At 43.1% G+C, this 16,817-nt stretch overlaps 1 protein-coding gene and 1 non-coding gene across 3 annotated transcripts; one reads left to right on the forward strand and one right to left on the reverse strand.

The window, feature by feature from the left end:
* Positions 1-2,919: 2,919 nt before the first annotated feature.
* LOC136530156 (small nucleolar RNA Z247) lies at positions 2,920-3,056 on the reverse strand. Its single transcript, XR_010777650.1, has one exon. It is a non-coding gene; the product is annotated as a small nucleolar RNA Z247 (small nucleolar RNA).
* A 5,019-nt stretch (positions 3,057-8,075) lies between these two features.
* On the forward strand, positions 8,076-14,558 carry LOC136527391 (polyadenylate-binding protein-interacting protein 8-like). 2 transcript variants are annotated; one of them, XM_066520104.1, is made up of 10 exons: positions 8,076-8,678; positions 9,129-9,242; positions 9,325-9,369; positions 10,951-11,023; positions 11,110-11,222; positions 11,301-11,360; positions 11,640-11,687; positions 11,784-11,852; positions 14,036-14,097; positions 14,202-14,558. In XM_066520104.1, exons 1-10 carry the CDS (start codon positions 8,226-8,228, stop codon positions 14,257-14,259), a joined length of 1,095 nt encoding a protein of 364 aa, XP_066376201.1. In that variant the 5' UTR covers positions 8,076-8,225; the 3' UTR covers positions 14,260-14,558. The 2 variants fall into 2 exon arrangements, with proteins under 2 accessions (XP_066376201.1, XP_066376202.1); XM_066520105.1 differs by having other exon boundaries at positions 10,951-11,020.
* The last annotated feature ends 2,259 nt before the right edge of the window (positions 14,559-16,817 follow it).

The raw sequence follows: 16,817 nt of genomic DNA on the forward strand, positions 1-16,817 counted from the left end.
AGGTTCCCGAGATCTTTAATTGCAAAGTCCTTCTCTAAATCTCAGAGAAGAGCATCCATTGCTTCCTGTGATGAACTAGCCATAATTATATCATCAACATATACAAGCATAAAGATGACATGATTTCCTTTTCGATAAAAGAATAATGATGTGTCAGCTTTGGAGGGAATAAAGCCTAGACTCTGAAGTTTACCACACAATCTAGAATACCAGGCTCATGGTGCTTATTTTAAACCATACAGGGATCTGTCAAGTTTGCATAAGTGATGTGGTTTGGTCTTATCTTCATAACCTGGCTGCTGTTTCATGTATACCTCTTCTTTAAGGAAACCATACAAGAAAGCGTTCTGAACATCGAGTTGCCTCAAACACCAATCCTTAGACATAGCTAGAGAGAGCTGCTTTCACAACAGGACTAAAAGTATCCTCATAATCAATGCCATATCGTTGTTTGAACCCCTTTGCTACTAGGTGTGCCTTATATCTGTCAATTTTCCCATTTGATCTTCTTTTGATTTTATAGACCCACTTGCAATCTATCACATTTTTACATTTTTGAGGTGAAACTAGATGCCAAGTTTTATTCCTGATCAATGCATCAAATTCAACATCCATAGCACGCTTCCAATTATTATCGACTAAGGCATGTTGCAAATCAATAGGACCTTCAGTGGTGGCTGCTAACTGACCATATCGAATAGTTCCATCAGTGTAAATTTTTCGTTTGCGTATACCTTGTTGTAGACGTGTGGTCGGTCGTTGGAGAGCTGGTGCTGCAGGTGATGTAGAAGATCTGGTGGGTTGATCTGTGGCTGGCGCAGAAGATCCGACGAGCGAAGATCCGGTGGGTTGATCTGTGGCTGGCGCAGAAGATCCGACGAGCGGCGGACCCAAGGGAGATTCTCCACCACCGGGCGAAATATCCTGTCCCCCCGTCCACGGAGCCAGGCGAGGCGAGTTCGAGACAGGTGGCGCACGCGGAGAGGATGTCGGTGGAGCTGAAGCGTTCATCATGAGCGCAGGAGCTGACGATACCGGATCCAAGACCGATCTTGTCAGCTCCGCAGTGGAAGGTGCAGGTGAATCAGCCTAGGGATCGCTGCTTGTTCCTGCCAAAACGATAAATTGCTCGGGGAGCATGAAATGACGCCCGTTTCCAGCTAGATTTAGTTCGTTTGACGCCGAATTTTTTTCATATGCTGCACGCTTAGACATAGGGTTAGTATGCAGGGAATCATTATCAAAATGATCTAAAGAATTGTCGTCCCCAAAATCATATGAAGGATTTGTCAAAGTTGGAGGAAGGAGGAGAATCTCAGATCGTAATCGAGCACCGGCGTTTGGGTGGAGTTCAGCCAAGGGGAAGACGTGTTCATCGAAGACCACATCTCGGGAAATATAGACACGCCCTTCATTGACATCCAGACACTTGAACCCCTTGTGTATGTTATTGTATCCTAAGAAGACACAGCGTTTGGAGCGAAATTGCAACTTGCGAGCGTTATAAGGCCGTAGATTCGGCCAGCATGCGCGGCGAAAAGTATGAAGAGAGGAGTAGTCTGGTGTTTGATGAAACAGGTGTTCAAGAGGAGTTTGGTTATTGATAATTTTACTACGGAGATGATTAATAAGATAGGTGGCAGTGATGAAAGCTTCATCCCTAATAAGATAAGGGCATAGAAGCATGGGCTAAAAGCGAGAGCCCTACTTCAACAATATGACATTGTTTGCGTTCGGCGGAGCCATTTTGTTGATGTGCATAAGGGCATGAGACATGATGCGAGATGCCAATGCGCTGAAAGAAGGCATTCAACTTTTGATATTCCCCTCCCTAGTCAGTTTGCATAGCGAGAATTTTTCTATCAAATTGGCATTCAACCATAGCTTGGAATTCATGAAATTTTTGAAAAACTTCATATTTATGACGAAGCAAATAAATCCATGTAAACTTGCTGAAATCATCAATGAAGCTAACGTAATAACTGTTTTTGCCAACAGAAGTGGGCGCATGACCCCATACATCAGAAAACACAAGTTCTAAGGGACTCAATGAGATACTCGTGGATCTAGGATAGGGTAGCTGATGACTTTTGCCCTTTTGGCAAGCATCGCAAACAATTTCTTTATTCAAATCGGTAACAAAGGGAATACTATTTTTGCTAAGGACTTGCTGAACGACTGCAAAAGAAGGGTGGCCGAGACGACTACGCCACCTAGACGAAGGAGACTTGACAGAACTAAACGCCCCTTTATTCGATGACGACCTAGACTTCAACGGGTAGAGACCGCCTTCGCATTCTCCTCTAAGGATGGTTTTCTTTGTCGACTGGTCCTTAATCAAAAAATGGTTGGGATGATATTCAATAAAAGCATGGTTATCGGATGTAAGATGATGAACAGATGCAAGACTTTTGTTAGCTTCAGGAACATAAAGAACATTGTTTAGGACGAGATTTTGATTTGGGGTACGAACAAAACTTCGACCAATTTGATTGATTCTCATACCTGCGCCATTAGCAGCATGAACCTTTGTCGTTTCCATGGTACTTGTCCCTCATGGTGAGCTTCTCCAGCTCTCCCATGATGTGGTCGGTAGCACCAGTGTCGGTGTACCAGTTGGTGTCAATCCCATATGATGCAGAGAAGGCAGATCAGGATTGCTCTGGTGGGCCGGTGAAGGAAGCGTCAACACGCTTGAAGCAGCGGAGTCCGGTGTGGCCCTCCTTGCCGTAGAGCTGACAGATGGGTTTAACACCGTTGTAGTTCTGCCGGAGGCACCCGCTGTTGTTGTTGTTGCCACGGTTGCGGTCGTGCCCGCGTCCTCGGCCACCACCGCCGCGGTTGAAACCGCCACGGCCTCCACGTGTAGCCATGTTAGCAGATGAACCGGATCCACCGTGCAGGAGATCCATCAGTTGTTCCCAGCCCACTAGCTGGGTGTAGAGCTTGCCCAAAGATAGCGGCTCCGTGCGCGCCGCGACAACCGAGACAATCGGATTAAAATCCATGTCAAGTCCGGCTAGTACATAGGAGATGATCTCTTCATCTTCAAGACGTTTGCCGGCGGCCGCCATGTCGTCAGCAAGAGATTTCATCTTGTTGAAGTAGTCGACGATTGTAGACGAGCCCTTCTACGCTGTGGCCAACGCCATGCGCGTGTTGATGATACGGCCCAGAGACTAGGAAGCCGTCATCTCTGAGATCAGTTTCTAGATCTCGACCGATGTGGCGCAATTGGAGACTTGCACCTGGATCTCCTTGGAGATATTGGAGAGCAGATAGTTAACGATCTGCTGGTCCTTCGCAACCCAAGTTTCATACTCAGGGTTAGGGATGAGCTTAGTCGGCTTGTCGGCCGCCTTAGGGATCTGCTTCGCCGGCACCACAATGTTGGGCTCGAGATACTGCGCTATCTGCGCACCGCGAAGAGCAGACAGCACCTGGGCGCTCCATAGGGGAAAATTCCCTTTGCCCAGCTTCTCGGTGACGGGACAACCGATCAAAGAGAACGATTGTTGAAGCGCGGAAGTGGAAGCCATCGAGAATATTGTGGACTAACCTAGCTCTGATTACCATGTGAAAATGGTTGGAACGTGATGCCCTCTCAGGCTCACGGCTTCGTGTTAATATAGCCAGGAAGAGCCTCTGGCGTGGCGGTACAACTTGTACAACAAGAAGAAGCTAACTACTTTTGGTAACTCTAGATTACATCACAAGATTACATCAATCAGGAGATACCTATCCTATCTAACCGAAGCCGTGATACTTGCCTTCACCCGCAATCCAAGCCTTAGCGCACAACCAATATTCAGGATATATCAATCGGCCATCAATCAACTAGATAATGCGGTCATGTGATCCTATTGAATATTCTTAACAGCATGTACATCCAGGTATAGTTCTTCAACTTCCATGTTACCATGTTGTAAATGAAAGGCTACCTTATTAGTAAATGAAAACTGTGATTAGTTAAAATCGCATACTAATCTAGAGCAATCATGTGAAAGACCTCGTATATATACGCGCATCCTGTCAATGCTGATGGCTAATAATTTTTTCAGCAAAGGATGATGAAAAATGTTCCTTTGGGATTTGACTCTTGAAAGGAAGGAACTGACAAAAAATGTTAAAAATGAATTTTGAATATCAGCCAAACTTTTTGCCCCTAGAACAGTGAGTCAACTAACCACCCTTCTTATCATATGCCAAGTTTATAAAAACTGTATTAGCAATGTGTTGCAGACTTGATGTGCCAAATTAATTCAGATATGTCAAACTAAAGGCCTACTCATGCAGAGGTAGTTGAGAACTTCATCTAAATCAGCTAATAACTCATATACCAGAGCCACTATCGAAGGACCTGATATACTTGCTGTAATTGCTATCGTCGAGATATAGGATAGCAATAATGATAAGGAATGGATCTAAGAGATCAGTAGGCCCTAGATAAGACCCTAGATTAAAAAACGACCCAAAAGATTCCACCGGACATGCTAATCCTATTCATCATTCCAAGAATCGAAGAATTTTAGAGTAGTCCTAAAGGAAGGGACATAATGAAACTTGTCTGTAGATGGATTGGGAGCTTCGAGAAAAGCTTGTAGGTGTTGGGTGTTGGCGCTGATGGACCCAGAATCGGAGGCTTGGGTGTTTCCATCCGCCGCGCCACGTCAAGTCTTGCTCCACTTCGGGGCTGACAGAGAAAGATGCCCGAGCTCCTTGCAGTTCCCATGCTTTCTTTCGATGGGTTCCAATGGTCTCTAACTGTGACTGGATATGTCTCTCGAAGTTTTTGCTAGATAAATGGATTCCAACCCAAAGTCCATCTGGAACCGGGATGTTGGTTTTGCCTAGGCTAGTTACAGGCCGACAACTGGGTTTATTAAACCATTGAACAGAGCTAATTAACATGGTGCCAAAATAAATTCTAACAATAATATGCACTTTCTTTGTTTTAAGACTATCTCCAACGACAACATCCAAAATATAAGACCCATTTGACCTTTGAGTAGCGCTATAGTCAAATGGATCAATACCCATTCGCCATCTTCTCCAACAACAGGACCCAAAAGAGAATCCTTTCTGCAAATGAGTTTCCAGAAAAGATGATGCTCATATTTGGGTTATATCTATCAGGCAATCCAAAATAGATCTCCCTTATAGGTAGTATGTTGGAAGCTGATTTTGGTCTCTGTTACCCATTTTGGGTTTGGGTGCCCATACGAGTCTCTTGTTGGAGACAGTCTAAAACAAGTTGTAAAAAAAATCTTGCAGTGTCCCCAAGAGGTTCCAAAACCCACTCTCAATCTTGGTTTTTGGTAGGATTAAATAAAAGCTCTCTCCAATAACTTCTTATCCTAACTCCCAATCTTATTTTGGAAAATCGATTGAGACACGTGAAAGATACATGTGCGGGTGACCTGGAATCGACATTGGTGCGACTTCTCCTAACATTTTTTCTTCTCGCACGAGAAAGAAGTCGCTCCCATCTCTTGGTGACATCCACTAGGGGGAAATCACCGCCACCACCTGGTCTTGTTTGGTTTCAGGGACTAAAGTTTAGTCCCTATCACATCAGATATTTGGACACTTAATTTGGAGTGTTAAACATATACTAATTACAAAGTTAATTGCACAGATTGAGACTAATTTGCGAGACGAATCTATTAAGCCTAATTAGTCCATGATTCGACAACACGGTGCTACAGTAAATATGTGCTAATGATGGATTGATTATGCTTAATAGATTCGTCTCGTAAATTAGTGTCTATATGTGCAATTAGTTTTATAATTAGCCTATTTTTAATCCTCCTAATTAGTATCCGAACATCCAATTTGATAGTGACTAAACTTTAGTCACCGGATGAAACACCCCCACATTCCACCTTCCTCTTTGTCATAGCCTCTTTCTTGCATGCCCTATCCAAAGTTTGCCTTTGGCCAACCCCATCCACCACTGCTTTGGCTGCCCCTATTTTTTTGGCTCACCTGCGATTGCGTACGGATGGCTACAACGGTTGGGAATGGCTACAACGGTTGGGATGGCTGTTGGCCGCCTTTTGTCCGCTGGGGTGTGCCTAAGAGTGGCTAGGGGCCATGAGGTTGTGGGGAACGGGCGTAATCTTTGTAGAAAGAAGACCAAGTTGTCCTAACAAATCTTTATACGTGATCGTTTTTTGAATTTTTAGGAGTGAAATTTTAAAAACCTAACAAATATGTTGACAACTCTTTTTAGCTGACTTAAAAGCTCATTGATTTATCAATTCCTTTTTTAAAATTATTAAAGATTCTCTAAGATTATCGTATCTGTTATCGTTCAAAAGACACCTTTATTTAGAAAAGCATTTTATGCTCGCGTACATCCATGTGGCAGTCCAGCTGCTTCGCAGCTCCACCATGTAAACCCAGTCAAAGTCCTAGAAAAATTCTAGAGCTCACGCAACGGCCATAGAAAGATCCGCACGGCCCAGCTAGTTGAGGACGTGCCACTGCACGGCGCATCCCGTTGCAGTCGTGCCCTTTTTCTTTAATTCTTTCCGAAAGAAATTGATTTTCGTACCCAGGAAATTATTTTGTAACTAGAGATAAATTATTTTCTAACTAGAGATAAATATGAGACTCGATAAAATTCAGGTGTCTAGATTTTAATTTCCTTTCAACCGAGCATTACTACATATATTTTATATTAAAATTGTCACTTTAGTTCGTTGCAATTTATAATAATCTGCAATTTTTGGTTCCGAGAATACCATTGAATAAAACCACAAACTCGACAAAATCTGATCCGTGTTGGAACAAAGATAATTAATAATTTATAATTATTTCTATAGTCAGACAAGAACAAAAATTTAATATGCTGTGATAATAATTTAATTGTACTAATTGGTTCTACAAGAGTGTTGTCTAAAAAACATCTTGAAATTTACCAAAGGGTCAGCCCCCGAACATCCGCACGGGATGGTGCGTCCGGATGCAGCTCCCCCACCCGCATCCCGTCCCACGCCTCCGCGTTCGCATCCCGCCCCATGCCTCCGCGTCCGCATCTCTCCCCGTGCCAGTGCCCGTGTATGTCGCAGGACCGCGCCCTAAGCCAACCCCGTGCTCGCATGAAAAAACCACGTGGGTTGAACGATGGTTATGCCCCCGCAGCAGTAATAGGCGGCTGCGAGAGGATGCTATCCGCCGGCCACCGGCGCCGTACAACACCCCGATCTGCTTTAGAAATATTTAGATGAAACATTTGCAACATACATCTGAAATAGATGAAACAAAACACATGTATATAGGCATAGCGACATATGCAGCATCCAGATCTATTTTTGTGACATCCAGATAAAACATTTGCAACATAAGTATGAAACATATAAAACACTTGAAACACACGTTTGAAACATGTAGGTAGAGCCATAGCAATATATGCAACATCTAGATGGATATACTTAAAACATTAGTCTGAAAAACACCTGAAACACTTAAAACATAGGCTTGCAACATGCGTATATTGTCATTGTAATGTATCAACATCGCAGATTTACTTTTGCAACATCCAGATAAACACTTAACTTAAGTATGAAATGCCTGAAACACTCGAAATACAGCATCGCCAGCGACCACGGCCTACACAGCAAGCTCGAATCACGGGACGTCGAGAGCTACCTAGTGTACACCCGGGCACAGGTGTTCCTGCCGCGATGTCTTTGGTCGGCCGTGGTGCACACCATGGCCGCTACGCGCGCAACGTGGATGGGGGCACGGAGGAGCGCGGGGATGGGGGTTGGGTGCGGCTTGGTGGATGCGCCAACTGCGGTCGCATTCATCTGTGGAGAAAGAAAATATCGCTGTCTTTTTAAACCGTGAAACAGTTAAGATGGAAGATGGAGCGTATCGCTGTCTTTTTAAACCGTGGCGTAGCAGGCCTGTTGGCCCGATGGTTGCACAGACCCGAGAACGGGCCGTCCGGTACCAGAGAATTTTTAAAATATATGGGAAGTGGAAAAAATATTTTGGAGGAAAAAAAAGAGAGGAAAAGGGTACAGGCTTTTGCTTTGTTTCGGGCTCCTATTTATAGCCAACTGCCCCGAAAGCGATCTCGCCTCGGCTCATATCTCAATTTTCTATTTCGCCCCCTCCACTGTTTCAATTATAATAAAAGGATTCTCGATTCGATTTCCTCGCGAATTTTTCCGGTGAGCGGCGGCGATCGGCTTCGGATCGGCGCAGCGGAGATGGTTGCTGTGGCGGCGGAGGTCCCGATCCGCGGTACGGACGCCGTGCCGGCGGCGGAGAGGGAAGCGGTGAGGGCGGCGGCTGCGGAGGCGGCGGCGAAGGGCGGTGAGGGGGAATCGAGGAAGGAGGAGGTGAGGGACTATGAGAGCGACATGAGGAAGCTGGAGGAGCTGTTTTCGAAGCTGAACCCCTCGGCGGAGGAGTTCGTGCCGCCGTCGCGCCGCCGCGTGGACGGCGGCGCTCGTCGCCTCTCGGCCGACGCGCCCGTGTTCGTGTCGCCGGCGATCGACTACTACGCGCGCCACCACCATCTCCCGCCGCCGCCGCTGCAGCAGCAGCAGCCGATGCACGTGCTTCAGTTTGTGGGTGGCGTCGGCGGGGGTGGCATGGGTGGCGGCGGGGGGAGGGACTCCAGCAGCGATGGATCCGTCAATGGTCAGCCGAATCGACGGGTAATCATTGAATTACTGAGTCCGATTCGGTGCGGATTGTCTCCGGGTAGGGGTTTGCAGTGGGCTGTTTCTGGGTCGATCGATCGGTCGGCTTTTGGACTTTTTTGTGATGTTGATGGCTTTGGATTTTTGGTCACTCTCGCGCCATGGCTTGGGGGAGCTGATCTTTTGGGAGGGTTTTAGGTCTAGATTGGTTGCAATATAAAATTCAATCCATCTGCCAGGATCAATTGATATTGATACTCTATGATACATGGGATGTTTAAAAGATTCTTATCAGCTGATTACTTCCTGATCCCCTGCAAATGAATTTTCTGTCATTGGATTTTCGTTATGGTTTGTTTCTCCGTTATGTTCTCCCAACATATTGTTCGCCAGTGCTATGAGTTGGGTAGTACAATTGGAGTACTTTCTTGAGAATAATCAGCTGCATTTGGTCTGTGATTACAGAGAAGGAATGGTTTCATCCAGGGGAGGAGAAGAATGATGGGTGGCCGGCCTCGTCGAGCTGACAGGGAGGATAGTGTGCGGCGAACAGTCCATGTTTCTGACATTGATCAGCATGTAAATTCTTGAGAATGAGCTATCGTGTTTGGTATATTTAGTTTTATTTTTTTCTTGATCTGTTGATCCTTTTGATTTGCAGGTAACTGAACAGAAACTTGCTGAAGTTTTTTCAACCTGTGGACAGGTGTGTTCTAAGGTTCCTGATATTCAATCAAGTTGAGGTCATATGATTTTTATTCGTCTATATTCTGAACACCACAAATAACGAAATATGAACATCCTATCATTTTTCTTAAATGTGCTTAGCTCCTTTGTAAGTTGTGTCTACTCTGTAAGCATGTCTGGTGGGTGCTCATGGTTATGTGTGTGCTGGTTGGTCTTTGGCCCTTTGGACTTTATGTTGATTGCAGCCAATGTTTGTATTTTTTTAGTAACTGGTTTTGCACTAGGATGTATGAACTTGTTAACAAGTTGGATATGACTGTAGTTTCGTTGTTCCTGAGTAATGAAATTCTGGTTCCCTCAGTATGGGGGAAAAACTGATCACAACATTTGTCTCTTCGGGCTTAAAGATTGCAGGGGGCACACTTATTATCTGCAAGTTGCAAATACATGGTTTTAAACTTATATTGTTGGACATTCTGTACCTTGTTAGAATACTGGCATCTTTGCATTATAAATAAGCTATCATGTGTATAATTGAAATCTTAGTCTGTAATTTGTAACATAGGTGAACAAAGAATGAATTTGCAATATAATCTGTACACATATTTTCAATTTTGAACTTAGTTGGGTGCCATCTGGTCATCTGGACTTATAATTCAGTTAATTGCACACAAAAAATTAAATCAGTTACTTGTTATTTATAACAAATTCCCATATTTTTTAGGTTCGCCATGTTTTCTTGCATAGGCACTAGCCAAGGTATAATGTCTCTTGCAGAATTAAGATCAACGTGGTCTAACCTTTTGAATCAATCATATACTTAAAATGCTTTTCATGGAATTGCAGATTTGTGCTTCTGACAAAGCATCTATTTTTTATTCATCTGAGAAAGTAGAAACAAAAATTTTCTCTTGGGTAACCAATGGTCACTGAGCTTGTAAGTCCTGTGCGTAATCAGCCCATGAAATGATGATGGTGAGGTCTCCTTGAGTGCTCATGTAGACCATAGTCTTGAGGCGCATTGTTTGCCCCCTTGTGCTCCCTGTGCTCAAATCTATCTGATCCAACCAGGCAGCAACGCCTCCAGATACTGAAGCTGCAGGTCCAGCTAAGCCATTTTCCAGGGTTTCCTGTTTCATTTATTATGCTTGGGTGTTGAGAGATGGGTTTTTTACCTGTGTGGCCACATGGTCCTCCTGATTGCCCGATGTGTACTCCCTCCTTGCCTAGAAAACATGAAGTTGGTACACTGATCCCTAGTTTCTACCTAAGATTGGTTAGAAATATTAAAGAAAGATGGAAGATTGAGGCATTGTGTTCAGATTGATAAGCATGAATTATTCTTCCTTTGGCATTTCAAAAGGGATAGTGACATCAAACTGGGGTAGATGGATTATATTATTTCGCGAAACATGAGTACTACCCATATGGAGAGTTTAAATTTAAATCCATATTATGTAAACAGGTAGCTTAAACATGGTCGTTTCACTGCACCCTGTCCACTGCAGTTTCAAAATGCTTCATAATGTGGGCGATGTTGTGTGGTTACATTTTATCTCTCTATGTTTGACTTATTATGACACATCTTTTTCACATGTAGGTGGTAGATTGCCGTATCTGTGGTGATCCTAACTCAGTGCTCCGTTTTGCTTTTATCGAGTTTGCTGATGGTGGTAGTAGCTTTTGACATGCCAATTGTTATTTGATAGTCCTACGTTGGTGTAAGAAACATTCCTTAATGAAGCCGCTTTTTCTGTAGTTGGTGCACAAGCAGCACTAGCACTTGGTGGAACCGTGCTTGGCTTTTATCCTGTCAAGGTTCTGCCATCAAAGACAGCAATTTTACCTGTGAACCCTAAATTTCTTCCTCAAGTAAGTAGACAGATAAATTTACATTATCTGTTAATGTTAAATCTCTGTAATAAATGCATTATATTTATTTTCCTGCAGTCTGAGGATGAGAAAGAAATGGTATCCAGGACTGTGTATTGTACTAACATTGACAAGAAGGTATGCTTTGTGCTATATCATTTCTGTTTCCCTTTTATTATGGTAATGTTAATTGGTGAAATGTGAAAATAAAAGGACATTTCAAATGCTAAGGTCTCCTTTTGAGGCCTTCTATTTTTTTTCCTGCTCAAATGCTATATATAATTATTGTACTACAACTTAAGGCACATATGTTTACATAGAAACCAAGTGTGTTTGGGTGTGTGTAAGGGTTCTTGCCCCTTTTTTCTTAATATAAAGGAGAAAAAAATTGTACTACAACTTATCTTTTTTGTGTAGATTGGAGAAGATGAAGTGAAGCAATTCTTCGAGGGAACATGTGGTGAAGTATGTGACCTCTATGCTCTTATTGTAGGCATGTGTTCTTTTACATGACTGAGTATAAATAATCTGGATACATAATTATCTTCCCTTTTCCTTTAGGTTTCTCGTCTGAGGCTACTTGGTGATTATGTGCACTCCACATGCATTGCCTTTGTTGAGTTTGTCCAAGTAAGTAAAAATGGAACTTCAAAATTTAATATCGTCACAAATAAATCAATTTCTATATCAGAAATAATGCCAAACACAGTAAATGAACAACACAAACACTTTTTCATGTAAACATTTCCTGTTGGAAAGGCGAGTATTGCAATATTTTGTTTGTAAAATCGTCTAATTGGCGATTGCTTTCATGCTTTGTAGCAATTTCGTCATTGAACTTAGCTTTTTCATCCTTCCACATCTTATTTCCTCCAGACTGGATGATTCACTTTGATTCTGCTCAAATGCAGTATTTACCTGATTCATATTTGGATCATTTATTTGCATTGCAGCTGACATCATTGATTAAGCATTAGTTATCCAAGTAACGAAGGGCTATTAGCAGTCATTTGAATTTTTCATTTCTGTTTTGGGTGGCAAGTTTCAGGAGTTTCTACTGTATTATAAAGCTTCTTGTACATTATTATCATGTAGAACTGATGTCAAGCTATAAGGACTTTTCGTTTCCTAACAGATAAAGTAAGGTCAATTACTGATTCACGCCACAAGCATCGTAGCTTTATCCACCGACACCTTTCTCCTGGCTTCAGCTGCATCTCATCTTCCTACTGCTTTTTTTCTGTGTCAGCTGCCAGTCTTCTAGAAACTTGTTACTCCCTCTTACAATATTTGTCCATGGCCTCAGGGATATATGTTCCGCAAGATTTCTCCATTGAGGAGATCCAGACTGTAGTTATATCTATGTTTTCATTATCTAACTCTAATCTAATAAAATGCTTTGAAAGAAGATAAGTACTGTCATATTATTTGTTAGGGATATAAATGGTCATTTTACTTTGATTTTTTTTTCCTGGAAATAGCACATCCTTGGTGGCTATGGATGAATATTGTAGAACAGAGGGATTATTTTACATCCTCTTACACGGCACACATAACCATGTGTGTTCACATTACTTGGATCATTATGCTTCGCAGTCTTGAGTCCTAATTGTTATAACATAGATACTTCAAATGACCATGTCTTTTTTTTTTGTCGTAGTTTCTGATTTTTGAAAACATACTGATATAATATATGCGCCTGTAAGGTCAGCAAGTTGTAGGCAATTTTGTGGTTATGTTGGGCGACGTCCTGTCAGCAGCAATCAAGCACCCCAGCAACCTTGAACTTTCAAGTATAAGAAACTTATAAGAATTATAAGAACATACTTTCAACTGAAACATTACGTGTTTTAGCGAATTTCACTCACCATGTCACAAAGCAATTAACTTCCAAGTAGTACGGAAACAAACTTGGGCTTCATTAATGTTTATGATCTCTTTGGTGATCCAAAATGGAGCTATGATCAGTTACTTTGCATGCAGAGAATTGAAATGTATACCTTTATATGTAATGTAATTTTAACATGTCATATCCTGAAAAGTTAAATAAACATGCAGTTCGACTGGTTACCCAATGAGTCGTATCTCAACCAGTTGTCTGTCAATGGTGTCTCCACAAAGTAACACTGTAATTATTGTAATACAGTATAAAAACAAGCAGTGAGCATTTTGATTATATGTTTGAACCTAATAAAACCATGATATTATTGAAGTTTTTAAGAAATATGTCAATTTTTTAAAATCGTTAAACTGCATGCATCCAAAAGCACCCTTTATATTTTAGTGTCCCCTGAGGTGCACAGGCACAACACTAGTCAGGCAGCTCTGCCTAATCTAGCAATCTCCAATAGGTGATCAGGCAGGCTTGGCCTTATCTGGTCATGTTGTGTACTTGTTGATTAGGACTTACCTGGTGCCTAGGCAGGCTAGGTGACACCTTGGGCAATTAATTCCTTATCAAAGTAATAGTTTCATTAGATAAACACAATTCATCTGGATGACTTTTTCTGACAAACTCAAGTTAGCAACAGAACAGTGATTTCTCACTTATGTGGGATGTGCATTGCTAGATTTTCGTTAAGAAAATTATCTTTTGATACAAAACAAGTATGCACAGGTATTAAAAAAGGATCACAAGAGTTTCTTTCTTATCTGACACCTGCATTTCTCTGTGCCTCTAGCATCACTTTTATTTTTGTTTCCTTTTAATGATATGATATGAAACTGATGTATCTTTGAATGGATGAGACATTTATTTCCCTGATGATTTGTTCCTTTTTGGAGCTTGACCATTTAAAATTCTGTTTATGCAGGCAGATAGTGCTATTCTTGCTCTGAACTGCAGTGGCATTGTTCTTGGAACGCTTCCTGTTAGGCAAGAACATATTTTCTGCATGTGTTTGAAAGTTCTGACTGTGGTAAGGGTGTCTGTCGCCCATTTTTTGCTTATACTCTACTCTGTACTGTTGATTTTTGCAGGGTGAGCCCATCAAAGACACCAGTCCGCCCTCGATCACCCCGTGTGACGTCATACTGAATTCGGCTCATCTTAAGCCGTCGTCCAGGGCAGCAAATTTCTGGGTACTAAGCCTTAGTCGTGTGGCCTTAGAGACTGTCGTGTCGCGGATCAGTAATTGTTGTTGAGCAGAGTTCTCGTTGGTTAAAATCTAGTCTAGTAGAAGGCCCCTCAGCTGATGTTTCTCGGATCAGAGGCCCATCTCTATGGTCCCTGCGAGATCTATTTTGACCTTTTTTCTTTTTTTCTTTGTTATCATGGTTGGATTCTATAGCAGCCTTTGACAGGCATTCGAACAATAATGTCTATGGCTTCTCTTATCCGCTTTCGTCTTTGAGCATGTTTCCCAGTGACTGCTGTTGTGCACAAATGCTGTTACTGCAATTTGCAACAGGCCTGAGGCACTCGCCCTGTAACTGCATGTCTAACATATGCATAATCTTTTATTTATAGGAAGTCGGTGCATATAGACTATTATATGTCAAAGTTAGATTACGGAATACGGTGTGGGATCATCGTAGTGCTGTTTGGTTTAGGGGTGGCCAAGGGAACGGTAATGCAATTAGCCGCCGGCGTTATCAGTTACATGGAAACTACTATAAAAGCTACGTATTTGTTTCGGTCCCTGTGGAAATGGGAGTGCTTTTCATTCGCCCTTTTTTCTTGTCTTTGGATTTGGAAGACGGACTGCCACTTCTCTTTGGCTGGGCAGGGGCAGGGGCAGGGGCAGGGGCCGCGTAAATTGCGGCCGCTGGGCTTCGTCTTCGACCGGATTGTCAGTACAGTGGCATCACAGGTTCAGACTTCAGAACAAATCGATGTTGGTGTCCATTCGACAAGAGTCTCAACGTGCACCAAATCCAGATCACGTGGTTCGCATCTTTGATACTAGTACTATGCTCCGTTCGCGTGCCCTTAAACCGGTTTGATCCGTTTCTTTTTTCATCCGAAACAGTGTTTTTTCTCACAAATTTCTCCAACATTCCTTCAAACCATCCAAATTCCTTCACAATTCCTCCAAGCGAACAGGCCCTGAGCGCGCTGAGCGATCTTGCACATTTATAATTTAACAACTTCTCCAATGAGGTTTCGTTTGTGGGATGCCTTGTTTGTGTTGAAATATAAAATGGTTTGCTCACTTTTCATATCATTTAAATTTATTTTGGTTAAACTGATATGCGCATGTAAGTTGTTACGATAATTATACGGCATGGGCGTCCGTCCCGTGATCCGCACTCGGACGCGGTTCCTCACATGCGGCTCTATCTCTAAAAAAAAATCCACACTCCTCATCTGCTCATCCCATGACCCCGAGACTACGACGCAAGATTCCGTCTCTGACTTCGAGTGACAGTGCTACCGCCCCGAGCGTTGAGGCCGAGCCGCCCGAGAGACACCCCGCCGCCCGCTGCCCCGCGCCCTCGCTTGGGCCTGGCGCTTGTCACCGAGTGGGGCTAAGCACGTGGCCACGAGGGCGAGCTGCGACGTGGCCGCTCATCCGTCGAGCCCCTTCCCCCACCGCATGCCCGTCTCCTGCCGCTTCCCCCCACCGCGGAGTCCCGAGATTGCTGGCTACTACAGTTCCCCATCAGGTAGGCTATGGTCGCTGGTGACGCCATGTTTCACGTGTTTTAGGCGTTTTAAACTTATGTTTCAAGTGTTTTATCTGAATGTTTCAAAAGTAGATATGGGATGTTGCATATGTTGCAAGCATATGTTTCAAGTATTTTAGATGTTTCAGACGTATATTTCACGTGTTCCATATAGATGTTGCATGTGTTGCTATGGCTCTACCCGCATGTTTATGTTTCATACGTTTCATATTTATGTTGCAAGTGTTTCATCTGGATATTGCAAAAATAGATCTGGATGTTGCATATGTTGCTATGTCTATACACACATGTTTCAAGTGTTTCAACTGTTTCAGATGTATGTTGCAAATATTTTCATCTGGATGTTTAAAAAACATATCGAGGTGTTGCACGGCGCGGCTTGTGGCTGTCGCTGCTGCTGGAGCATAGCCGTGGGTCAACCCACGTGGGTTTCCCCATGCGGCGCGAGGGCACAGCCTGCACAGACGCAGGCGCTGGTGCTAGGCCGGATGCGGTACGCGAGGCATGGGACATGATGCGAACGCGGAAGTGGCATAGGTGACGCGACGACCCATTTGGACGTCCGGACGCTAGACCTTCCCAACTTGTTATACTACTAGAGATAGAGATAGATGTTTTGAGTTCGAATTTTAGCTAGCGTAATTAAATAAAAATAGTTGTTGCACGTCTCTATTCTACGACTAGGATCTGAAGGAGCCTCCACGTAACATGAAGTGTGTCAAATATAAAGTGAATGTTCGTTTTTTGTATGAGCTTAAATTTTTTGGTTAAAACTTTTTAATTAAATTTGCACACGAGAAGGATCAAATACAGAGACCGGCTGCCGCTCTACATACCGGTTGCAAGCTCGGGTAGAAAGAACAGAAAAAGAATATCAGGTGCAAACTAATTTACCTGTAAAAAAAAAAAAAACTCCGCGCCTTCGGAAACTCGGAGAAGCGTCACCTACTAGTCACCTGACTCGTC

This window comes from Miscanthus floridulus, chromosome 19 (assembly GCF_019320115.1).
Source record: "Miscanthus floridulus cultivar M001 chromosome 19, ASM1932011v1, whole genome shotgun sequence".
Taxonomy (NCBI): Eukaryota; Viridiplantae; Streptophyta; class Magnoliopsida; order Poales; family Poaceae; genus Miscanthus; species Miscanthus floridulus.